The 25,425-nt window shown below is 40.2% G+C and overlaps 1 protein-coding gene across 1 annotated transcript; it reads left to right on the top strand.

Annotated features, from left to right (window-relative positions):
* The first annotated feature begins 3,152 nt into the window (after nucleotides 1–3,152).
* C2H1orf52 (chromosome 2 C1orf52 homolog) lies at nucleotides 3,153–9,275 on the top strand. Its single transcript, XM_044238606.1, has 3 exons — nucleotides 3,153–3,463; nucleotides 4,104–4,302; nucleotides 8,768–9,275. Exons 1-3 carry the CDS (start codon nucleotides 3,188–3,190, stop codon nucleotides 8,839–8,841), a joined length of 549 nt encoding a protein of 182 aa, XP_044094541.1. The 5' UTR covers nucleotides 3,153–3,187; the 3' UTR covers nucleotides 8,842–9,275.
* The last annotated feature ends 16,150 nt before the right edge of the window (nucleotides 9,276–25,425 follow it).

Raw genomic sequence — 25,425 nt, 5'->3', positions numbered from 1 at the left:
GCTGAACGGCAGGCAGAGACAGAGAGAGAGAAGCAGGCTCCCTGCTGAGCAAGGAGCCTGATGCAGGATGTGGGACTCTATCCCAGGACCCTGGGATCATGACCTGAGCCCAAGGCAGCCACCTAACTGACTGAGCCACCCACATGTTCCTTTCATGATATTCTTAACAAAGATTTGTAACCTGAATTTATCACTAGGACAAATAGAGGTATCTTCTACAAAATAACTATAGGTAATCAAAGTCATGAAATTTAAAAACAGAAACCATTAAAGATTAAAAGAGATAGACACAGCCACTAAATGTAATGCATGAATCTAAACCAATTTAAAGATTATTAAATGTTAAGAAAATTAGCAGGAAATGAAAAAGAAAGGTAGTTGAGGTAGAATCAGTAATAAGTATTTGGACTTGGACTATATTTTAAATTTGAAATGATAACATTTGCTGACTTGTGACCTGAGCACCTGGATTAATAATGCTGCAATTTGGGGTGCCTGGCTCAGGGTCATGAGTTCAAGCACCACGTTTGGTGTAGAGATTACTCAAAAATAATGGTAATGCTATAATTTAAAGAGATGGGACAGATTATGGGAGGTGGAGAGTAGTGAGGGTAGGAAATGAAGAGTTCAGTTTGGACATGTTTTCAGGTGTCTATTGCTGCATAACATACCTAAACTTTAAACACTTTAGAACACTAAACTTTTAAAACACTAAAACTCAGTGGTTTAAAATAATGACCAGTTATTTGTTCTTGATTCTGCAAATTGGGCTAGACTTGGCTACATAGTTCTTATGATGCTCTATCCTGGGATCATTCTGAATTTTTATAAAGGCTCGGCTGGGATTGTATAAATTCACTCGCAAATCTAGTGCCTTACCTGGGATGGATACACCAGCTGGGAGCTGACTGGGGTTCCTTATTCACAGTATCTCCAGCAGAGTAGCTGGACCTCTCTTTACATGGTGGCTCAGGGCCTCCCGGGGGCGGGGGATGGGGGAGACAATGGAGGCATCCTAGTCATCAGTGCAAGGCACAAGGCTAGCCCAGATCCAAAGAGAGAGGAAATATACCCCATGACGGAAGGAGCGGCATACAGCACTGACATGGCAGGAATTGTTGACTGCCATCTTCGTAGAAAATCTACTACAAATATGTTAAGGTTGCAGTGCTTGTTAGACACTGAAGTTGGAAATTGGGTACAAGGATTTTGGTGTTCAGGGAATGCTTCTGGACTGGTTATATAAATGTGGGAGTTATTAACATAAAATGGTATTTTAAACCATGAGACTTGATGAATTGACCTTTAAACAGAGGGTTCATAGAAAAGAAGGGCTATTCCAGGACTGAGCCTGAGGTGCTCTCACAACTAGAGGTGAGACGGAAGAAGGCAAGAGAGGAAACGGAAAAGAGCCCTGTGAAATAGGAAGAGAACTAAAGCATATGATTGGTAAAAAGCAAGAGAAAAAATTGTTTCAAGAAGGCCTGTCTTAACTCTCATATGATCTCCCTGATATGACAAAGTGGAGATGCAACAGTGGGGGTTAAGTGGGTAGGAGAAGAATAAATGAAACAAGATGGGATTGAGAGGGAGACAAAGCATAAGTGACTCTTAATCTCACAAAACAAACTGAGGGTTGCTGGGGGGAGGGGGGTTGGGGGAAGAGGGGTGGGGTTATGGACATTGGGGAGGGTATGTGCTATGGTGAGTGCTGTGAAGTGTGTAAACCTGGTTATTCACATACCTGTACCCCGGGGGATAAAAATATATGTTTATAAAAAATAAACAATTAAAATAAATAAATAAAATCTATTTGAAATAGGAAAGAAAAAAAAAAAAAAAGAAGGCCTGTCTTGTTAAGAGGTGAAGTAAGAAGCAGCCCCCGGACTTAGTCACATGGGGGTTGTTGGTGGCTTTGATAACAGGGACTCATGACTCAAACTGTGTACCCCAACCTCAGAGGGACTCAACAGGGGGCCAGTTTTTTAAAGATTTTATTTATTTATTTGAGAGAGAGGGCACAAACGGGGGAGCAGCAGAGTGAGAGGGAGAAACAGACTCCCCACTGAGCAGGGAGCTTAATGGCACAGGGCTCAAATCCCAGGACCCCAGGATCATGATCTGATCCAAAGGTAGACACCAACTGAGCCACCCAGACACCCTACAAACGACTTTTTCACTTTCATTTAGGTGTCATTCCCTCTTAGATCACCAGGAGGAGTGAAAGATTTCTAGTTTTCTTGGTGACTAGGTTATATCATTTTCTAAGAGAGGGAGCACACACAGAAACAAGTCATAGGAAAGGACAAGCTACTGTTCTAGTATATCGGTGTTTGAGACCCCAGCAGTCCGTCCACATGAAAAGTTTAACAGCCAAATGGAAGTCTGGTCCAGAGGTTGGATAGAGAGCTTGGGGTTGGAAACCCAGATTTGGGAGTCACAAGCATAAGATGGTTAATGCCATGGAAAGAAATGGGTTGGCCTGCAACGTTGTAATACCCTCTACCTCTAATGTATCGCTGAAAGAAGGTGCAATAAATTGGGAAACACCAGCGTTTAAGGGCCAGACAGGGCAAAGCAAGAATGGAAAGAGGCTGACAATGAGAAGCCAGAGTGTGTGGAAGACCCACTGAGAGGTGAGATGCAATCCAAGAAGAATTTCATCAAAGACAGCTGTTCAGACTCCACTGGAATGAGGTCAAGCAGGAGAGGATTTAGTCTGTGACTGGATCAGTGCACCACCCATAGAGGTCTTCCACGGTGACTGCGGGGAAACAACCATACTGAGAGTAATTTTCAATTTGAAGAGGAGATGCAGTGAGATCAGGAAGAAATCCTGGTGTCTGGGCAATGGTTAAGGTGAGACGGCCGTGAAAAACAAATTCTTATCTCGTGTATGCCTTTAGTAAATTCTTACTGAATGTTGACAGTTTGTTTGGGACCACTACTGCAGGACTTGTCTCTTCTTAGGTATCCTCAGGAAGGAGCCTAAAGCAGCCCTGCTCGGCCAAGTGCTCTCCCCGCCTCCAGCCTCAGTTCGGACTCCAGCGGCAGCAGCCCGGCGCTGCCGTCAGGGGGCGCAGAGTCTGCGCTCTACCGCAATACTTGGGGCGGAGCCAACCGTGGGGCGGGCCCTGAAGCAGCTTCCGGCTTCCGGCGGAGCGCACGGTCGTCGCGCGCAGCCGTCATGGCGGCCGAGGAGAAGGACCCTTTGAGCTATTTCGCCGCTTACGGCAGCAGCAGCTCAGGTTCCTCGGGCGAGGAGGATAACAGCGAGCCGGAGGAGACGAATCGCAGGACCCCAGATCCTGCGAAGCCGGCGGGCGGCTGTGGGAACAAGGCAGAGAAGCGGCTGCCAGGACCCGATGAATTGTTTCGGAGCGTGACTCGCCCGGCCTTTCTCTACAATCCGCTCAACAAACAGATAGACTGGGAGAGGCACGTCGTCAAGGCGCCTGAGGAGGTGAGGTTCCCGACCTGGTTTCCCGACCGTGGCCCCGGCCTCCGCCCCCTTCCTCCTGAGCCCTCTCCTCGGGACCGGCACTTCGTTCCCCCCACACGCAATCACCTCCTGCGGGTTGCCGCACCACCCCTCCCATCTCCAGCCCTGGGGAGCCCGGGCCCCCTTCCCCAGCCTGGTGGGTGTCAGACTGGCCCGCAGCCCCCGCCCCCTTGTGAGGAGACCCAAACCTCCGCGCTCGGTGCCCCGACCCCGCGCTGCGAGGACTAACGGTGGTGACTCCCCCGCCCCCCCGCTGCAGCTTCTCCCCGAGACCCCTTCCCTTTGACGCCGAAGTGCCTGCGGTGCTGCCTCCAAGACAGTGTCTGCTGCAGCCTCCTGAAGGGGTCAGCCTTGGCGTAGTATCTCTGAGACTGGATTCTTCTTTGGTAACTAAAAGTTATTAGCTTTATTCGTATAGGGAACCCTTTGGCTTTTCACTTAACAGTATTGTGATTTTGATGGAAAAAAAGATGTATCTTTAAACCTTTAAAAAAAAAAAGTCATCCTGAACAATAAGCGAACGGCAGGGAGGTGCATGTGACCCTACCGATTGTAGGAACCTCGGTTCGTCACGGTGCTTTTTAATGTGTTTGCTTAACAGCCTCCAAAAGAATTCAAAATATGGAAGTCAAACTATGTACCACCTCCGGAGACCTACACTACTGAGAAGAAACCTCCCCCTCCAGAGCTGGATATGGCAATAAAGTGGTCTAACATATATGAGGACAATGGTGATGATGCCCCACAGAATGCTAAGAAAGCTAGGCTTCTACCAGAAGGGGAGGAGACAGTGGAATCAGGTAAGGCCAGTCAGAGTTCCTTGAATAATACCTTTTGGCCCCTGTGATGGGTTTAAAAAGAAGGAGATACTTAATGAGTGAAATTTAAATCTGGCGACTTAAGAAATTGATGATGGTGTGATTATTATTTTTGCCGTAGTTTTGAGAAAGATTGTATAAATTTGGCCTTGACGTGAAGTCTCTGGAAGCTCAACCAGTAGTATTTACCATGGTTTATAAAAAGATCTTAAGTTCTTCAGGCATTGGAGTGAAATCTCTGCTATCTCAACCCGTCGTATATATGATTTATAGTTTAAAACAGAGATATTTAATTCATGGATTCTTTCTTGTGATTGCAGCTTCGAAGAGCTGAAGGTTTCATTTTATATTAAAGCAGTTGTGGTTTAAAGCCAAAATTAGTGTGACAAAATGAAGTTAATTGAGTATTACTACATAGTAATAGGAAGATAATGACCTAGTTGACATGTTTGTATCATAATTTCATCTCATATTTAGAGTATAAGTAACCACAGTAATCTCTGCTTACATATGTTTACCCAAGCCCTCAATTCCATCCTTCACACTACAGCTAGTGAGCACTTTTTCTAAAAGTAATGTCTGATTATGAAACTCACCTGCTTAAAATCCTTCACCAAGAGCATAGTCAAAGCCTTCTGATAGGCCCGGCCTTTCTCTCTACCTTCCATTTTAAATGGTGTCTTTTTCTATCACTTTAAGATCTTAAAATTGGAAAACTGAATAGACCATGCTATATTATGGTTCCATGCCTTTCAGCGTATGTTGCTCCTTAGTCCAGAATGTTCTTCCCTCCCTCTTCAGCCAGTAAACACATTCATCCTTCAAAATCTTACTCAAAGAAAAAAATGTCAGCACCTCCCTCAGATTATTTGCTCCTCTAAACCTTGTGTGTGCTAATGCTATTGATGGTACTATCATCTTCTATGAGATTATTTGTTGATAAGTTTGTCTTCTTTGTGAACATGAGTTCCTTTACAGTTTGTAGTACATTTTGACTATTCAGTAGGTATTGTTGAATTGAGCTAATTTTTGGAAGTCATTTTTATGGAAGGTCATGCCAGTTAAACATATTTTTGATGTGCTCATGAATCCAGGGCTACTTCCCTTAGCTCCTTTTACAGCCATGCAGAGTTTTGTTTTAGGAGAAAAAATAACTAACTGGTAGGAGTTCTTCAGTTTTAATTTTACTTGGCTTTTCCATTTCTTTCACTGATTTCCCAGTGTGGATTAGAAGTCACTAATGAAGGCATATCATTCAGTAATAGCATCCTTTTAAATCAAAATACCTCATACTGTATAGTATTGTGTAATTAATAAAAAATTTTTTTTGCATAAATAGTGTTTAATCCTGCACCTGGTGAAACCAGATAAGGAAATATGGAAATGAGAGCTTCATGTGACTTGTCCATGATCACAAAACTAGAAGATGCCAAGCTGTAAAATAGGTACTTCCACATAGTGACCTAGTAAAGAAGTGGTACATAATTCATTATTACTCTTTTATAGACAAGGAAATAATCTCAGATTAAAGAATTGGCCTAAGTAAATTCACACAGCTAGGAAGAAGTGAAAGTAGAATTCAGATTCAGGCCCTTAAGTGGAAATGATGTCTCTGTAAGCTGTGGTTTATTCTCTCAATGTTTTGCAAGCGGAAGTGCTTGAGAAATAGCTGTTCTGTAGGAAGTAAGACCACTAGAGTTGATACTCAAATTAAGATAGGCTGGTGCTCTCTCTTTGTTCCTATATGGAAAAAGTGAGGATTCTCTACCAGGACAAACAACCAGAAAGAATTTTCTTCTTTCCAGCTTGCCTCCAAATAAGTGGCAAATAATGTTATTCTCCTAGGTAATTTCTATTCTTTTGATTATATGATGGTCCTCCATCAGAACGTGTACAGAAATAATATCCAACGACAGAAGGACCCAATGCTCAGTGGATCATAAAGTTAAAAGATAATCATAGAATCTTTAATTTGGACTCTAATGTTGGTTATTGACTATAACTATCTTCTTTTTTAGATACTTTCCTTTTTAGAAGTGATTTTTGTCATTTCAGAATCCCACAAAGTCAGTATAAAATTGATCATTTTTTTATTTGTATTTATTAACTTACAAAATATCTCGTTTAAGAAATTTCATATTCTTTGGGCACCTGGGTGGCTCAGTTGTTAAGCGTTTGCCTTCAGCTCTGGTCATGATCCTGGGGTCCTGGGATGAGCCCCATATTGGGCTCCCAGCTCAGAAGGAAGCCTGCTTCTCCCTCTGCTTGTGTTCCCTCTCTCACTGTCTCTGTCAATTAAATAAAATCTTTTTTTTAAAAAAGCAAAATTCCACACTCTTAAATTATCTGATTTTTAGACTATTAAATTATTTTTACTTTTCCTACTCATTTTTTGCACTTTGGCTTTTTTTGCCAGTTAAGTTCTTTTAGATTTATTATTATTTTTTCTTGTTTAGTAGTTGTGAAATGCAATTCAGTAAGGCTTAGATATTATTGACATGTACTTAGCCATTAAATCCCCTACGTAAGTAGGTTAATGCTTTTTCTTTTTTTTAAGAATTTAGAAAGTTAGTTCTTATTAACAGTGTTACTTATTTACCTCGGGCGGCATGAATTCCATAATAGAAAAATTTTTTCTTTACTAATGCATCTGTAATATACGGCACAGAGTAGAAACTCAATTAATTTGATTAAATGAACATTTCAGAGTGGTTTTGTTTCATTTGTCCTATGGTTTTCAAGGCAATGCCTTGTTATGTCACTAGATGGCATTAGCTCCTGTTCAATTTCCTATTGGAAATTATTTTTCCAACCCTAGTAATTTGTGTTTTTTGTTAACTCAGTAAATTTATTTAAAATTGGCAGATTAATAGCAGAAATGTCTCACGATCTCTCTCTCTTTTTTTTCTTTTTTTTTGAGAGAGAGAGCAAGCAGGGACAGGGAGAAGCAGGCTCACTGCTCAGAGCCCAGTGCAGGACTCTTATCCCAGACCCCAGGATTATGACCTGAGCTGAAGGCAGATGTTTAACCAACTTAGCCACCCAGGCACCCACAGTCATCTTTTTAATGATATGTAAACAGTGGATTTTATAATAGTTAGAAAGTAATTTCAGTTTTTATACTGTGAAGATAATCTCAAAGTCTAGCTATGACATTAATTAAACTCCAGTTAAGAAACAAAGATCTTGGCTTATTTGAGCTCTGTGACATATCAGTTGGTTTATACATTACTTTTATGTATGCATGATAAACTGTTGATTAAAACTCTGGTAAATTCCTAGGATGATTTGTTGATCTGAATTTTATTTTATCTTGCTGCTTATCTAAACCCATAAGTGCTTTCTGAAATACATAAATAATACCACCATACTGTGCTTGAAGATGAATGAAGATGAATGAATCATCTGTTAATTTTAATTATTCTCTTCTTCAACGAAGGAGATACTCTGAGTATGGTACAGTTAGCAGAAGGGAACTGAAGGCTTAGGCTGTAAATGTATTTCCTCTATAAGGAGTTATGGTGTGATATAAGCAGTTTTTCCCCAACTTTTTATTTTTATTATAATTTTTTTTTTATTAAGTAAGCTCCACACCCAGCATGGGGCTTGAATTCACCACCCGAAGATCAAGAGGCTCATGTTCTATTACTTACTGAGCCAGCCAGGCACTGCAGCTTCCCCGTTTTTTTAATATGAAGACCCCTTTCAATATCAGAATATTTTATAGATCACCACGTGATAGTTGTTGAACTTGGGCATCTGTTGATTGAGAAGGTAAAGCCAAAAGTGCAATGAATCCAGTAATGTGCTTAATATAAATTTGTATTTTAAAATTTATAACTTCTGTATGTTAGTCTGTCTATATGGAGTTCTTAACAAAGCCACACACATGTTCAGAGAGAATACAGTTTTGGTGAAACTTCTACCTGTGAGTGCTTTTTAAATTTCAAAATAAAAGGACAAGGGTTATAAATAGGAAAGGGAGTTGTTTTGTGGGGAGAGAAAGTAGATTGGAAGGGAAAGAACAGCCAATGGCTACTTTAAATAATGTCATGTTTAGATTGGTAGTCTTCGGTTAAAAAAAAAAAAATAGAATGTGTTCTGTTTTTTACAACATGTAGATTATTTAAATACCCACAAAGTGTGTACTGTGGAATATTTGGGAATAGCTTTTTTCCAGAACAAGTCTGTTACTCTCATTTTAAAACTACCTTAATACAAGCACTAAAAAGGTCACTCTGAATTCTGCATGACACTACAATTTAAAAATCTCTGCTTTTACTTGGCACTTTAAAATCAGAGTTCTAAATTTAATTTTTGGTTTTTATTAGGAAACCAGAAGAAACATTAGCTGGGAATAATGATTTTGGTCTGAAGTCAATGAAATTTTAATACTTAACTTTTCTTTTAAAATTACTGATTAAAACTTTTCCTTCCCTGTTTAAAGATGATGAAAAAGATGAACATACTTCTAAAAAGCGCAAAGTAGAACCAGGAGAGCCAACAAAGAAGAAAAAGTAGAAAACAACAAATGACAAGAATTTCTGGACTGCGAAACTTGTTGAAACGGTTTTTTTGGGCAGATTAAGTTGATGTTTTAAATTATTGTAAAACAACATCTCCATGAAAGTACATGTTAATTAACTAATAATAAGTATTGCTGTGGGAACTTTCCACTGTAGAATTCATTTTTTATTTAAAACTTTATTTAAAACTCAAGTGGTGATTTGTGATTGTGAAAATGACAACACATGGAAGCATTCTTGCTGTCACAGAATTAGTGACATGCTTTGAGAGTTTTGTCACATGTCGACATGCCAATGTTCTATGAACCTTTTATAAAGGAATATATTTTTAAATATATTGTAATGTACTGTGAACTCGTAGGGTGCTTTTCAACAGTGTTTGTACAGTGTAAATAGATCATGGAAATAAAAATTACTTATTCAATATTACTATTGCATAACATTAACATTTGAATATTTGTCTGTGGCAAGTACCCTCTTTGTCATGTGATGTTTTTAATGGTAGGTATTACCATCTAGGAGTGCCTTCTGTGTTCCAGGTGCTTTGTGGATACTTTTTCACTGATCCTCAAACAGCCTTGGTAAAGCAGGTCCTAGAGGCTTCATTTTATAATGAAGAGAGATTAACTTACCCAAGGTTCCACAGTGAGTGAGCAGTGATTTGGGGATTTAATAACTAAGGATACTTGAACTCCAGAATCATCACCCTGAACTACCTATCCACCAATCAGACTTTTCGTGATCCTCGAGGGACTGCAGTTGTCATAGCTTCGGGTACTCTCTGTGGTAAGCAGGGAGATCTTCCCTGATTGTTACTGTGCTTTATCATGTGAACCTTAGTTGATAGTTATTCATTAATTTCCCTGGTAAATAGTTTGCTGAAGTTAAGAATTCTCTACAAAGAACTGCCAGATGTAGCAAATAGAAATAGAGGACACCCAATTAAATTTGAATTTTAGATAAATAATGTTTTATATGTGCAATATGTGGGACCTACTTAACACTAAAAATTTGTTTATCTGAGACTCAGATTTCACTGACCATTTTGTGTTCTGTTTTGTTTTTGGGCATGGCTCCTATTTTAAGGCTTCATATAGTAATAGTCAAATTCAGCAAGGGGTAGTAAGGAAATTAATCATATTTGATTTTACTTCTTTAGTCCATAATGGCAGTTCAGTTATTTGTAGCATTTTGAACTATAAAAAGGAGATGCTATACGTTGTATCAATCATTCCATGCATCTTAATGCCTTTCAGAGCCAAGAGTTAATTACAGGACACTGCACCTTTAGTGTATAAGAAGAATTAAAGACATTTGTCTTTGCATTTAAAAAAAAAAAAATCCTCAGTTCAGTTGTTTTTCTTCAGTACTGGAAATCAGTATTTGAAAAACTATAAAATTTGTTTAATTGGGAACATGGATCAAGTAGATTAAGATTTGCAAAAGGCATTAAAATGATGGTGCTACCATGGCGTTTTGTGGAATGAGGAAGGAATATAAACAGGATGATAGCTTCCAGTACATCTCAAACTTGCAAAAAATAATTCTGTGGCTGTTTGTTTGTTTTCATTTTTTTTTTCCAGGATTTTATTTATTCATTTGACAGAGATAGCGAGAGAGAGCACAAGCAGGAGGAGCAGCATATGGAGAGGAAGAAGCAGGCTTCCTGCTGAGCAGGGAGCCCAATGTGGGTGAATCCCAGGACCCTGAGATATGACCTGAGCCAAAGGCAGATGCTTAACCAATTGAGCCACCCAGGTGCTCCCTATAGCTGCTTTTGTCCTCTATGCTTATAGATATATGATTCCCAAAATTGAAGTAATTGTAAAGCAAGGAACTTTTTATTTAAAGCCTTTGTATATGAATAATTTCGAGGGCTAGAATATCATATTAGTGAGTGGCATGAAGTGATAAAGCACGAGTTCAGTGTGACATCAGACTAAACAAATGGAATTATAATTTTGAGTCTGTGATTCCTAAATCTAGAGAAATCTGTTGTCTGGATACATGTATTAGAGGAGCAGATATTTCAAGAAGTTACTGAACTATTACAAGATTTAAAAATTAGCATGAAGGCAGAACTCATACAATAAAAAAAATAACCCAAGGGGTGCCTGAGTGGCTCAGTCCTTAAGCATCTGCCTTCAGCTCAGGTCATGATCCCAGGATCCAGCCCCACATTGGGCTCCCTGCTTGGTGGGAAGCATGCTTCTCCCTCTCCTACTTCCCTTGCTTGTGTTTCCTCGCTGTGTCTCTGTCAAATGAATACATAAAAACTTTAAAAAAAAAAAAAAAAACCAGCAAGCCACTGTCTGGAAATCTAACCTCTTTTTATCACCCATTGGTTCAATTTCCAACTTAAATCAGTTAGTTTATGATAGAACAAAAGCTAACTAGATCAGCCTCTAGTGATGGCTTTCAGCCCCCTTCCTTCTAGAAGGTAACAGAATGGGAATGGCGGGGAGGAATAAATACTGCTTTTCTGGAAGGGGTGTTGATATTTTAGGACATACAGCGGCTAAACTTGTGAGCTCATTATGCCCCTTCTGGGAGATGTTCACCTACTTTGAATAGTTCTAATGTAGGAGGGGAAAGAGAAGGAGACTAAATATTTTAGAGCAGTCTGATTCTGCCATTTGTATTTCACGGGGGTTCTTTTCAAAATATGACCAAAAATCAAAAGGGGAAAGGGACCTTTATCCAAGTTGTTTCTCCTTTAGACATTCACTTGATACTTGACTCTTTCTTCATCTTTAAGGAAGTTAGACCACATCAGGCGTAAATGACTTTCTTCTGTGCAGGGATAAAATTTGAGAACTAAGCAACTGTGGGCCATATTTTAAAATTCAAAGTGTAAAAATAGCATATGGAGTTTTGTAAAAAATGTTCTATCCGGAATCAAAGAACATTACTGAGAAAATTGACACTGATTTTTAGCCATTAAAATACTCCTATTACCTGGACTTAATTGCAAACTTGCAACTTTCTAGTCTAGATCCTTAATGCTGTGTAGTGCTTTTGCATTCACAAAGTTCAATCATATAGTATTTTAGTTTCCAAAAATCTAACAAGGTAGACTTTATCATTTCCAAATTAGAGAAATGGAAAACAGGCCCAGCCAGATAAAACAATATGCCCACAAATACGTGAGTTAGCTACAGAGCTCAGGCTAGAATCTGTAATTGCATTCCATGTAAAGTTTATGGAGTACCTATTGGTGCAAAGCACTATTAGGAAAAGAAGACCCATTTTTAAAAAAAAATTTTTTTAAAGATTTTATTTATTTATTTCACAGAGAGAGATCACAAGTAGGCAGAGAGAGAGTGGAGGAAGCAGGCTCCCTGCAGAGCAGAGAGCCGGATGCAGGGCTCTATTCCAGGACCCTGAGATTATGACCCGAGCCGAAGGCAGAGGCTTATCCCACTGAGCCACCCAGGTGCCCCAAGACCCATTTTTATTTTAGCAAAGTCATGTTGGTAGCCATAAGGAGAAAAGACATGTAAGGACTGATTCAGAAAGACCGGTTGCAGTAGTTCAGTAGAGCAGTAAGTAATGAACTAAGGCATTGGAGAGGAGACTGGGGTATGAGAAACTGGTAGTCCTTAGTTGGATGTAATGGCCCTGGTTTTCTTTTATTGCAAACCATATATATATATATACATATATATGTATATATATTTATATGGTGAGGGTTTTTTTAATTGCAAACTACATACATATGGTTTGCAGTGTGTGTGAGTGTGTGTGTGTGTGTGTAATTAAAATGTAAATGGGCTAGTGCAGGTTTGGACATGGCCTGCATGTAAAACATATCACCACACCATTTAGACACACAACCCTACTAGACACATTTTTTTTTCCTACTAGACACATTTTAAAAATACAAATATTTTTACAGGTATCTGCATGAACTCAACAACTGATTAAAACCATAGCTCGACTTTAGTGTCATTGGTGGTATTTCAGATTTTAGCCTTTTGTGTCCATACCGAACTGCTTCCCTATTTCACTTACTACAGAAGTTCCAGACATTCTTACAAGAAAATCCCAGCAAGTGTTTTGGACTTTTCATTATATTCTAAAGCTTTCTCTCTTCCTTTACATAGTTTTCCCAATTTAAAACATTGCACTGCATTGTAATGCAAAATATATATATATATATATATATATATATATATATATATATATATATATCCCAAGGAGCATTTGTATGTACAGTCCACAGAGGAGGACCTCTGCCTGTTCATTCACTAGAACCATGCCTGGCACATAAAAGATACTCAGTAGAACTCCTGATTGTTGATGGTGAACTGAATTTTTTCCAATTGGTTTGGGAGTGATCCTCCAGAGGCTTGTGTCTCCAGTTATATGGGCCAATAAATCTTGACAGTTTAAATCAGTTTGAGTTCAGTTTTCTGTCATTTTCTATCAAAAACATCCTAACTGATGTGAAACTTTTTACTGCCTTGGTTTCTTGCAAGGCCCCACGCTATCCTGGTTCTCCTCTCTATTTCTCCTCGCCGGTTCCTTCTCTGCCAGCTACGCTGGAAGGCCAAGTAGCTTATGTTTTTGCCTTCTGGTTCTCTACACTTGTTCTTGATGATTTCAGCAGAGTTCACGGCTACCACAACCAGTAACATTCTGATGGTTCCCTGCACTGTATGGCTTGCCAGAATGTTATCGTAAAACCCCAGATTTGTGTGTCCAGTTGTACGTCTCTTCTTGAGTCTAAAGGCCCACACATACTGAATGTGCAAAACCCACACTGTGGCAATCCCCATAGCACCTCCTGTATTTTGTTCCTGGTTAATTGCATCACCATCAACCCAAAAACCTGCCCTCTGCCTCACTCCTCACCACATGGGTTTAGTTACTAAATCCTAAGGGTTCTCTCCACTCATGCTCACACACTTATTAATCCAGCTCTAATGAATCATTTATAATTCCCCAGATACGCTAGTTTGATAGTTCTGTGTGTTTTTGCTTGGCCTGGCCTTTCTACTTTGTGAACTCCCTCTTACCCTTCTCTTACGCACTTGGGTCTTTAATTTCCATGTCTGCCCCTGTCCATTGCTTTCCCCTGTGCTCAGTACAAAATAGCCAAGGTTTGCTGAGTATTTACTGAAACCAGTAACCAAAGGGTTAATGGGGCTACTCACAGCTGCAGACTAATAAATGCAGCTGCAACTTTTTACCCAGACTTTTTTCAGATGCCTTTACACGTCCCTGATACTCCTTCAAGAGGTGGATTTGAGGCTTGCCCTTTTATCTCCTTGTTTGGCCGCCTCTGGAGTAAACCCTCTTGTTGCTGCACACTTGTCTTCAGTGATAGTCTTTGCTGTGAACTGGGTGGATGAACTTGGATTTGGTTACATTACTATGTGCCAGGCATTGTTCTTGGTGCTTTGCATGTATTAACTCATTTAATTTGATGAGGTAGCTACTCCCCACTCCCTCCACCGCTACCCGCCCCCAACCCTGGGGAGAAAAGGGAGGTGCAGAGAGGTTGATTTGCTCCAAGTGGTAAAGCTGGGAAGGCAGGTTGCCTGGCTCCTGACCCAGGGCACTCCTTCACTGCACTGGCGAGCAAGAAGGAGCTCCCAAATGAACCCATAGATTGATTTACTAGTTCATGTGTGTTTTGTTTAAAGGATGTCTTATCCCTAGAAGGCACTCAATACAAATATTTGGAGAATTAACTTAAAACCAGTTCACTAACCAGAGGCATATTTGTTGAATGCTATGGAAAGCATAGTCAATACAGAAGTGTTGTAGGAAGATTAATGCATATTTCAGTGATTTAGTACCTTCTTTATCACATATTTGGAGTATTTTTCAGTGAAAAGCCTTAAAGCAAGAGGTCTGAGAATATACTACGCTCCCTCCAAAAATATATTTTAGTTTCTCACATGTTTTTCAAAGTCTACAGTTTTTAAAGCAACATGAAATAGCTTTAAGTCATAAATTCGGCCTCAGATTTCACTGGCTTTTTTCTAACCTTTCAAATGATGGCTTGAGTTTAGAATCCTAGCACCAGGGCATGGGAAGTCCCCCAGAGGTCCTCTGGTACAGCTTTGCCAGAATGTAGGAATGTCTTCTCTGTGATCTTTGTCTCTCTTTTCTAGGTTCACAGATGAGCCCACAAAATGAGAGGTTTACAGGCTGGATTTGAAAAGCCATTTCCTGTATGTCTGTAATATTTTGGTTCCCAGGGTCTGGAACTCCTGTTCCTTTCCCTGTGTTTACCATTTTCTGAAAAAGAAGAAACAGAGTATTTGGTGCATATTATTGAGGTAAAAGTGCAGCTCTATTCCTGGCAAAATTACCTGTCTCTGTTTCCACATGGGACCAAAATTCTAGCAACCTTCTCTGGCACATTGGGGGGTGGTTTGTGTTAACAGTTTAAATTTAGAATTCCTGAGAGAAACAGCAATAGAATAAGAAAACAATCACTTCCAACTAAGGAGGGGACTCGCCAGTAAGGAAAGTTATAAGCAAGCCAACTCAGAAATAACTCCTCTGAGGCTCCCGTGCGGGGTGGGGGGGGGTTGGGGGACACGACGCTTAAGACCCTTTTGCTAGTTTTCAGTTCATAAACATAGACACACACACCCTGAGGATTTCCCAGGCAATAGGACCTTCCTCCTTCCTCTCCTCTTTTCCCAACCTCTGCCTCAGGCTTTGTCCTCCAATCCTCTCAACTACAAAAAGTGGCCTAAAAAGCCTTAGCAGTAACATTTCTTCCATAACATCTGGAATCCATATGTCCAATATGGAAGGCATAAAACCCATTTTTTTTTCCTTTTAATTTAGGCTTAATTACTTGAGCTCAAAATCCTGCAGGTCCCTGCATCCCTCCATACCGAACTAATTAGAACAATCATCTGAGCCATCCAGGGCTCCAGATCTGTTAAAGCCTGTTATTGAGGTTAACAAATGAGAGGGTTAATTTCTCCAGATTACTCCATAGTTGGCGAAGAAAGATAACAAGACTTTTACATTAGTACGGTGCTTTTGAGATTTCAAGGTATTTTTTCTCAACACCAAACTGCCACCCAGGAGAAGAGCTCACTTTTGGGTTCCAGCCTGTCTGGAGGTAAGTGACTTAATTTTGAACTAAAGCCCTTGGAATTCACTACTACAGGCAGAAGAGGGCCTCCTGGCCTTGCTGCTTCAACTGCCTAGAAAGATTTTGATACTTTTTAAAAAGAAATGGGATTGCCAGGTAGTAGCCTGTGGGGCCAACTTGGGGATGTTGACTTAAAACCTTAAACAGTAAGTGGCTTTTTCTAGATAATTAGACCAGGGCCCTGTATATTTTTAACTTAAATTCATCCAGTCACTTTGGCTAATTATAAACTACCTAGGTTTTTCTATTCTTTTTCCATGTTTGTGTCCCCTGTAACAGTAGCAAGGCTATCCTATGTCCGTCTTACTGGGTAGCTAAACTGGAGTTCCTAATTTAATCGTTTTTGTCCTAGAGGGTTTTTGTTTTCTTTTCTTTTTTTTTTTTTTTAAGATAGCTTAGCCTAGCATTGAGTTTTGTTTTGTTTTGTTTTGTTTTGTTTTTAAAGCCCAAGAGAGTTAGTTTAAAAAGGATTCGAGTTTCTTAGCATTACCATGATTTCAAATAATTTTTCCAACAGAGATGTGTGGAAATGTGATAAAAAGTGGGAAACAGGTTTTCAATGGTCTCACCGAAAGGCCAAAAGTAAGAAAAAAAAAAAAATCCTTATGTCACAAAAATGCAGAAAACAAAACTTGTGTTTCCTTTCCTACAAATATATTTTGTCTTTTTCAAGGACAGGATCAAAATTTATGCCAAAAACACACTAACAATTTGTTACTTTCAAGTTACATCGTTATAATTAAGTCTCAACATTAATGTTATATATAAATTGTTTATAATAGTAATACTCATTTAAAAATACTGGGGCGCCTGGGTGGCTAAGTGGATTGAGCCTCTGCCTTCTGCTCATGGTCCCCGGATTGAGCCTCAAATCGGGCTCTTGCTCAGTGGGGAGTCTGCTTCCCTCTCTCTGCCTGCCTCTCTGCCTACTTGTGATCTCTGTCTGTCAAATAAATAAAATAAAATCTTAAAAATATAAATATATATTTCTGGGGGCACCTGGGTGGCTCAGTTGGTTAAACATCTGCCTTTAGCTCGGATCATGATCCCAGGGTCCTGGGATGGAGTCTTGCATCAGACTCCCAGCTCAGTGGGGAGCCTGCTTCTCCCTCTCGCTCTCCCCTCCCACGGCTTGTGCTCGCTTGCTCTTTGAAATAAATAACATCTTTCAAGAAAAGTAAAAAGTCTGATTATGGGGGTGCCTCAGTGGCACAGTCAGCTAAGTGGCCAAGGCTTGGTTTCGACTCAGGTCAAGATCTCAGGGTCTTGTGACTGAGCCCCATGTTAGGAGGCTCTGTGATCAATTCAAAGTCAGCTTGAGACTCTCCCTCTCTCTGCCTCTGCCCCTCCCCCCAGTTGCACACTCTCTCTAAAATAAATAAATCTTTAAAAATATTTCTGATTATGAAAATGATACATGTTCATTGTAGAAGTTGTGGGGAAAAAATGAAATAAAATAGAAATCACATTTAGTAGAGAAATCCACTGGTAATATTTTGATATAGACAGAGAGTTTTTTCTTATGCAGGTATTCTGAACAGTATAGATATTCCATATTCTACTTTACATTAAGCATCATTAATCCCATTAAGAGTTCCTCAAACATCTTTTTAAATTTTCATTTATCTATTGGACTTTGAAATCATTTCCACATTTTTCACCACTATAAATAATGCTAAGATGAACATCTTGTAATTTAGTATTTGGTTGTAGAATTTGATTATAGAACTGCTTTTGAGAGTAGGAATTTAAGACAGAATCCTATGTAAAGTTGATCTAGTTTGCTTGACTTAATGCTCCTAACTTCTTGAGACCACATCTAAACAAATATTTTAAAAGTTTTCATACTTCTTTTTGACCTCCTATATGTCAGCTCTTTGTAACAACAATCTGGTATTTCTTTTTTAAAAGATTTTATTTATTTGACGGAGAGAGAGAGAGAGCACAAGCAAGGGGAGCAGCAGGCAGGAGGAGGGAGAAGCAGGCTCCCCACAGAGCAAGGAGTCCAATATCAGGGCTCCATCCCAGGACCCCGGGATCATGACCTGAGCCAAAGTCAGATGCCTAACCAACTGAGCCACCCAGGCGCCCCAGCAATCTGGTATTTCTAGTATGTCCTTTTTAGCTGCTCTGAAAAACCATGTTGGTTTTTTTAGACTGCTCCAAAAAACTACTCAGATTCCAAAAAACCATTCCCCAGTGCTCAAATTGAGAACCTGGTTATTTTGCCTTCAGCAAAAGGAATCTGTGGCCACTCTGAACTAAAGACAGATTCGAAGGTGGAAAGTGGACAGAGGAAAAAAATAAAGCGGACTGGACTTCCCCCACCCCACCTCTACGTTATTGACAATATAATTGCAATTAACAGAGAGGAACCTTAGGTGGAGCCAGAGGCTGCTTAAGAAATCCCCTTGGCGTTCAGGCTTCCCCAACGCGGCTAGGTGGCCTTGCCCTGGGCTTCTGGAGCCAGCCGGCCAAGACGGGAGAGTGCCAGGGAGCACCTCCTTTTAAAGAAAGGAAAGACAAAAATGCCTCCTTATCATGGTTTGTGGAATTGGGGAAATTCCATAACCAGAGCTCCCAGTAAAGTTTTACCCAAGGGTTTACAAAGCAGACTCCCAGGAGAGGAGCCCCCTGGGCAAAGTAACTTTATCCCCACTCTCATCTTGTCACTTAATCACACTTATATTGTTACCTCTCTGCTCGGCAAATCTTATCTTCCTAACTGGATTTGGAGCTGCTGGAGAGTCAGCAGGGCCTTACATGTCTTGCGGAATAAACTCTCTGACCCAGCCCAAAGCAATAAAATTAGAAGTTGTTCGATAATTATTTGTACAGATGAACCAACACTTAGCATTTTAGAGCAAATGAGTCTTCAGGTCCTTCCCTGTTGGTCTATTTTCGGTGGGGGACTAAGCAAAGCAACCTGGGGAGGGGGGCGTGGGGAAGAGTGGTTTACCAGCATCCATTTCCCTGGGCTGGCCCTCAAGAAAGCTAACCAAGTCCAATTCTGATTCTTGTCCCTCAGTTAATCCAACTGTTAATAACCTTCAGTTAACTGAGATCCTCCTCCACTTCCTCAATTTTTAGGGAAAAAAATTGTAAGAAAACAAGAGGGATTTTTCTTTCTTTTTTTTTTTTTTTTTTTAAAGATTTTATTTATTTATTTGACAGAGAGAGATCACAAGTAGGCATCTAGGCAGGCAGAGAGAGAGAGGAGGAAGCAGGCTCCCTGCCGAGCAGAGAGCCCGATGCGGGACTCGATCCCAGGACCCTGAGATCATGACCTGAGCCGAAGGCAGCGGCTTAACCCACTGAGCCACCCAGGTGTCCCAAGGGATTTTTATTTCTTAAAAAACAAGTAAAACTACTTCCTCAGGGTTGGTCATGCGCTAGGTAAAAATCCAACTCAGTCTCTTCAACGTTCTCCATCAGTGTTTCCAGAAATATGTTCCAAGAAAACTGCTTGCAGATGCTCTGAGGAAAGGTTTCCATTGACAAAGTCTAGGATATTCCCTTCTAGATATTCAGAACGAACATGAGAGTTACAGGGGTTCTAAGGAGTCATTCAGTAAAATAGCCTCTACCTTCTTGGCCCCAGTGTCTCAAACTTACCTGAGCACAGAATTCTTCTGAGGAAGAGCTGGCAAGTATTTGTGGAATGCACTTGCAGACATTCCACTCTCCACCATACGGGTTGACAACACTCATTTGGGTTTACACTAGGGGGTGCAGGGAGAGTTGATCACCGATTACTCAAGGATTATCTTTAGTTGAGTCTATTTGCTAATTCATTTTTCAAAAGAGTTGTTGAATCAAAGATTTTTTTTTAAAGATTGATTTATTTGAGAGAGAGAGCGTGCTGAGTGAGCGGGAAAGCAAGGGTGGAGGAGCAGAGGGAGATGGAGAAGAAGCCCCCCCATCTTCCCACCCTCCCCACCCCCACTCTGAGTAGGAAGCCCCCCTGCAGGGCTCAATTCCAGGACCCTGGGCCACAGGCAGATGTTTAACTGACTGAGCCACCAGGCGCTCCCCCACCCCTTTTTCTAATCAAAGATATTTCTAAGAGAAATGCAAATTAATCCTCCTAAGGGATACTATTTCTCCCTAAGTAGATTAGAAAAATGACACTTGACAACACATTCTGGTAAAGATACGGAGACACAAAATTCTCATACAATGCAAGTAGGAAGGCAAAATGGAGAACAATCTGGCAAAAACTACAGAAATTACAAACATATTTAGCTGTTGACCCAGCAATCTCACTTCTGGGAATTTATCCTGTAGGTATGCTGATACATGTACAAAATGATATATGTGTAAAACAGTTGTTTATGAAACATTATCATAGCAAAATACTGGAATGAATTCAAGTGACATAGGAGACTAGTTAAAATAACTATGGTTTATCCGCACAATGGAATAGTATTCAGAGCCAAAAATATGGAAAAAAAGTAGTTATCTGGATGGATATGGAAAGATATCCAGCATATACCATAAAAGAAAAAAGGTAATTGCAGAAAGCATATATACTTTGCTACTGTTTACTTTTTGTGTAAGAAAGGGGCTGATAAAAAAATATATTTACCAGATAATGGAATATTATTTAGCACTAAAAAGAAATGAATTATCAAGCCATGAAAACATGGAAAAAACTTAAGTGTATAAATGAAGGAAGCCAGTTTGAAAAGGCAACATACTGTGTGATTCCATCTCTATGACAGTCTGGCAAAGGTAAAAATATGAGGGTACCTGGGGGCGGGGAATCTGCCTCTCCCTCTGCCCCTCCTCCCCACTCATTTGCATTCTCTCTCTCTCCTTCTCTCTCCCAAATAAATAAATAAATCTTAAATAGAAAAAAAAAAAAAAGAAGGTAAAACCATGAAGATTGTAAGAAGATCAGAGGTTGCCAGGAGTTGGGGTGAGTGGGAGGGATGAATGGGTGGAACACAGAGGAATCTTAAGGCAGTGAAAATACTCTGTAATACTCTGTATGGTACTATGACGTTGACTACATGTTATCCATTAGTCCACACCCATAGTAGAACACACAACACCAAGAGTGAGTTGTAATGTAAACTGTGGGCTCTGGGTGATTATGTTGGGTTGATGTAGCTTTATCAGTGGTAATAAATGTACTACTCTGTGGGGGACATGGATAATTGGGAGGGCGGTTGGTATGTGGGGACAGGAGATATATGGAAAAAATCCGTACCTTCCTCTCAATTTTGCTGTGAACTTAAACCCGCTCTTAAAAAAAACATAAAAACAAACAAACAAACAAAAACTTTTAAAAGTATACAGAGCCATGTTTGTATAAGGTAAAACTGCAGCTGCACCGAAGAAACCAATAAAAGTAGCCACCTATAGAGGACAGGGGAAGTTCGGTATAAATAGTGACAATGTCAAACTTTACCTAAGCCCTGTGATCCAGAAAACCGTGAAGGCTAAGAAATCCCCCGACCCTTTTGTGTCCTAGGAAAGAGCAAAGGAACCCGCATCTATCTGAAATAAGACCCATTCTTCAGAAGAATCCCATAGGACTCCTGAGGATGACTCCCTCGTTGACCTGCTCCTTCCTTCTCTTTAAGAGATCCCTCATTCAGGAGCGCCTGGGTGGCTCCATGGGTTAGGCCTCTGCCTTTGGCTTGGGTCATGATCTCAAGCTCCTGGGATCCAGCCCTGCATCGGGCTCTCTGCTCAGCAGGGAGCCTGCTTCCCCCTCTCTCTCTGCCTGCCTCTGTGCCTACTTGTGATCTCTCTCTGTCAAATAAATAAATAAAGTCTTAAAAAAAAAAAGAGAGAAAGAGATCCCTCATTCATGAATGCTCTCCCTTTTATAACAGGCAGAATAAAATTATCTCTTTAATGGTCCAGTGCATTTTCACAACAAGCATGGGGACAGAGGTTGAAGACTTCTTGGGGTAAACCCTTACATATCAACTTGATGTTCAAACCACGTGACTACCTTGTCCACTTTAAAATTTTTACTTTAATTTAAAATATGAAACAAGCCAAAGATGCCTTTACAAACCAGGGGCTACCTTGAAAGTGCCATAACTAGACTACCTCAGGCCCAGCATCCCAGGTCACTGTTTCAGGATAGAAGAATGTCCCACTCTTCAGCTTTCTCTGTTGACCAATGAGATGACCGCTCAGTGACCTTTCCAGGCTTTTCCTTCCTTACAAGTACACTTGTAATGAGAGAACATGGAGAGAAAGGAAAAAGAAGAAAAAGGCAGGAAGAGGCATTTTTTTAACCTTTGGCTGATAAAATTCCCTAGTTCGAACCCATAATCTTTCCTCCTACCACAGAAACAATAATTTTTTCTCTCTTCTTCCTCCACATGTTTCTGCCCTTTGGATTCTTCTTTCCCCTTCCCCCTTCACTTTCCATTAATGTTTTTGGAAGCCTGAGCCTACGTGTACCTCATTCATGACTGCTTCCCCGTAGTTGCTGGCTGGACCTTGGATGTGGTGGCCTTGCTTTGATGAGTGGTCCTAAGAGAGGGCACAGCAGTTTCCTAGAAGGAACCTGGATCACTGAGTGACCAGAAGGAGCAACGCTGCCCTGAGCACCTGGACCATTCATATTAAAACCGTTACATGAGAGAAAAAGAAACTTCTTTTGTAAGCCACTGTATGGATTAACTTTATTCAAACCAGCAGCTTCTTTTCAAGGAAATTGCAAAGGTTGTATTAGATCATCTCTAAGAAGCTTCCCAGGGCTAACCTATGTGAATCAAAGCCGAATTTTGCCACCGTAAAGGACTATAGAGGCTTTGAACCGTAGCGCTGTTCATAGAGCGGGTCTTCACGCACAGCTGTGATGCGTTTGTTACTCTCTGGCCAGGTGGATAAGACCTGGACTTTGGGTTCAGCCCTCATAAATCCAGTTCCTGGCCTTGCTCCTTACCACCTGTGACCTTGGGCAAATTGCTTAAGTTGTCTGAGTCTCGCTTCCTTATCTATAAAATTCAGATAACATTAGGAACTGTTTCACAACCGGAGGTAATCCAGGAGAAGTTCTTGACTAATAATAAACGCTCAATAAATTGTAGTTGCTGTTTTGTTTTTTTTTTAGTCATTGGTGCTGTTAGTGTTATTGTGATCATGAACTTTGTTAAGAATATAAACCTCAACCATCATAATGTTTCTGCAGACCGATCCTACCCAAATCCTGATTATCTGCTTTGTATTATCATTTTAAAGAATGAATGGACAAAGAAGCATCACAACAGATGAAAATCAGTGCGAAGGGTGAGGTGGATGGATGTGGTAGAGGCATCTACTTTTTGCCAATGTGTGGTTCTCCTGTTTCCTGGAAATGTGGGAGACCCTACTTCCCAGCCATCTGCGGTTACGCAAGGCATCGTGACTAGTTCTCGTCAAGGGACGGTGAGTCAAAGTGCTGTATATGACATTGGTGCAAGGTATTTCAGAGCTGACCTGCATTCTCCATCACCTCTCTTTCCCTAAAGCCACTGGTTGAGCTGATACCATCATACACTGATGGAGCCCCCATCGCCCTGGGTCCTTGAGTGACTATGTGGAGCGGTCCGCTTCTCACCCTCAACCTCTAACTAACCCACATTGGATATATGGAATAAGAAATAAACCCTGCTGTGTTGACATTGAATATGGTATCACATTATAGGTGAATATGATATCACCTATATTTTTCTAATATAATGAGTAATGATCAAGTTGGCATTATATCCAGAAGACTTAAGCCTTTGTATTAAAAGGCCGAAGAGCTCACTGTTTGCCAACTGTGATGGCCCTTGCTGGTAATTTCCATGATTAAGATACCTGAAGGTGATTTAAAACATAGAATTTTTTATTTCATTAACAAAAGCATACCAATAAAATTTCCAGGAGTGATTAATACGGAGGTTCTATGATTAGAGCCCCTAGGACTATAGAGAAAAGCTCTTAACATTTTTTGCTGAGTGTATTGAAATGATTTTTTTAAAAATATTATTTATTTCTTAGAGAGAGAGAGAGAGAGAGCAGGGGGTTGGGGGGCAGGGGAAAGAGACAAGTGGACTCCTACAAAGCTCAGAACTTGATCCCACCATCCTATGATCACAACCTGACCCAAAATCAAGAGTCGCTGCCCAACCAACCAACCGAGATACCCAGGTACCTCGAGATGATTTTTTAAATAGTCTTTTTAGTTTTTTAAAAGATGTTGTTTATTTATTTGACAGAGAAAGAGCACAAGCAGGGGCAGTAGCAGGCAGAGGGAGAGGGAGATACAGGCTCCTGCTGAGCAAGGAGCCCAATTTGGGTCTCTCTCCTAGGACCCCAGGACTATGACCTGATGCTTAATCGACTAAGCCACCCAGGCAGCCCTCCCCAGATGATTTTTTAATGTATATTTATTGCATAGCAGTTAAGAGTACCCTAACCCTAACTCTGAAATCAGACTGCCTAGATTTGAATCTTAACTTCACTTCTTGTTTTGAGAAAGTTCTTTAATTTCTCTGGCCCTCAGTTTCCTCATGTATCTCATTTACACAATTGTTCTAAGGATTAAGTGAGTTAACATATATAAAGTTCTTAGGCTGTACATGGCACATAGTAGGTCTTATATAAGTGTTAGCTCTTACTATACTGATGATTATTTCTAATAATCTTAATGATTTCTGAAATTGGGAATTATACCCTATGATCTTGTCATTAAGAATAGGGAGGAGGGGAGGAGCACAAGGGCAAGGAGACTCCCCAGTGAGTGCAGAGTTAGACCTGGGGCTCCACCCCAGGACCCTGAAATCTTGACCTGTACTGAAGTCAGATGCCTAATTGACTGAGCCACGCAGGCGCCCCAATAAATAAATCATTTTAAAACGTGGTGCTTTGAGTCAATGGTTACAGATGATTCATTCACATATATTGCAGATAAACACCTTGCTATGCATCTGGTAAATGCAGTGAGACAGTTAGCTTATACTGTATAGACCTAAATTTCAGATGGATTTGAGTTTAAATGTAGGAAAAAAATCTAACAATGGAAATTTAGCCCTAAATGTTGGAAAGACTTTCAGCAGGAAATTTAGAAGCTATAAAATAAAGATAGATATCTACTCAAATACAAAACAAAATAGTGTGAAAAAATTAAAAATTTTTTGAAAGATTTAAAAAAATATTAAAAATGCAGTGTAGAAAAAATACCACCAATTTAAAAGACAGCGATACATTGGGCAAATGATTTCTAACATTGCAAAAATTAAAGGGTTGTCTTCTACTATACAAAAAAAAAAGAGAGACAAACAGAAAAGAGACAAATATAAGTAAGCAATTCATATAAGAGCAAATCCAAGATTTGTGTTTGCCAGTAAACACAGAAGATGATGCCAAGATGCCTCACAAGGAGTCAGGGAATTGCAAATTAAAGTTACTACAAGATAGCCCTTTACAGACACCAGATTGGCAAAAAGGAAAAAA

This window comes from Neovison vison, chromosome 2 (assembly GCF_020171115.1).
Source record: "Neovison vison isolate M4711 chromosome 2, ASM_NN_V1, whole genome shotgun sequence".
NCBI lineage: Eukaryota > Metazoa > Chordata > Mammalia > Carnivora > Mustelidae > Neogale > Neogale vison.
The sequence above is the reverse complement of the archived record's forward strand: the minus strand, read 5'-3'. Positions and strand labels throughout refer to the sequence as shown.

Coding starts and splice junctions, on each gene's coding strand:
- C2H1orf52 (XM_044238606.1), top strand. CDS start 3,188: ATGGCGGCCGAGGAGAAGGACCCTTTGAGCTATTTCGCCGCTTACGGC. Junction 3,464..4,103: donor TCGTCAAGGCGCCTGAGGAG/GTGAGGTTCCCG, acceptor TTTGCTTAACAG/CCTCCAAAAGAATTCAAAAT. Junction 4,303..8,767: donor GGAGGAGACAGTGGAATCAG/GTAAGGCCAGTC, acceptor CCCTGTTTAAAG/ATGATGAAAAAGATGAACAT.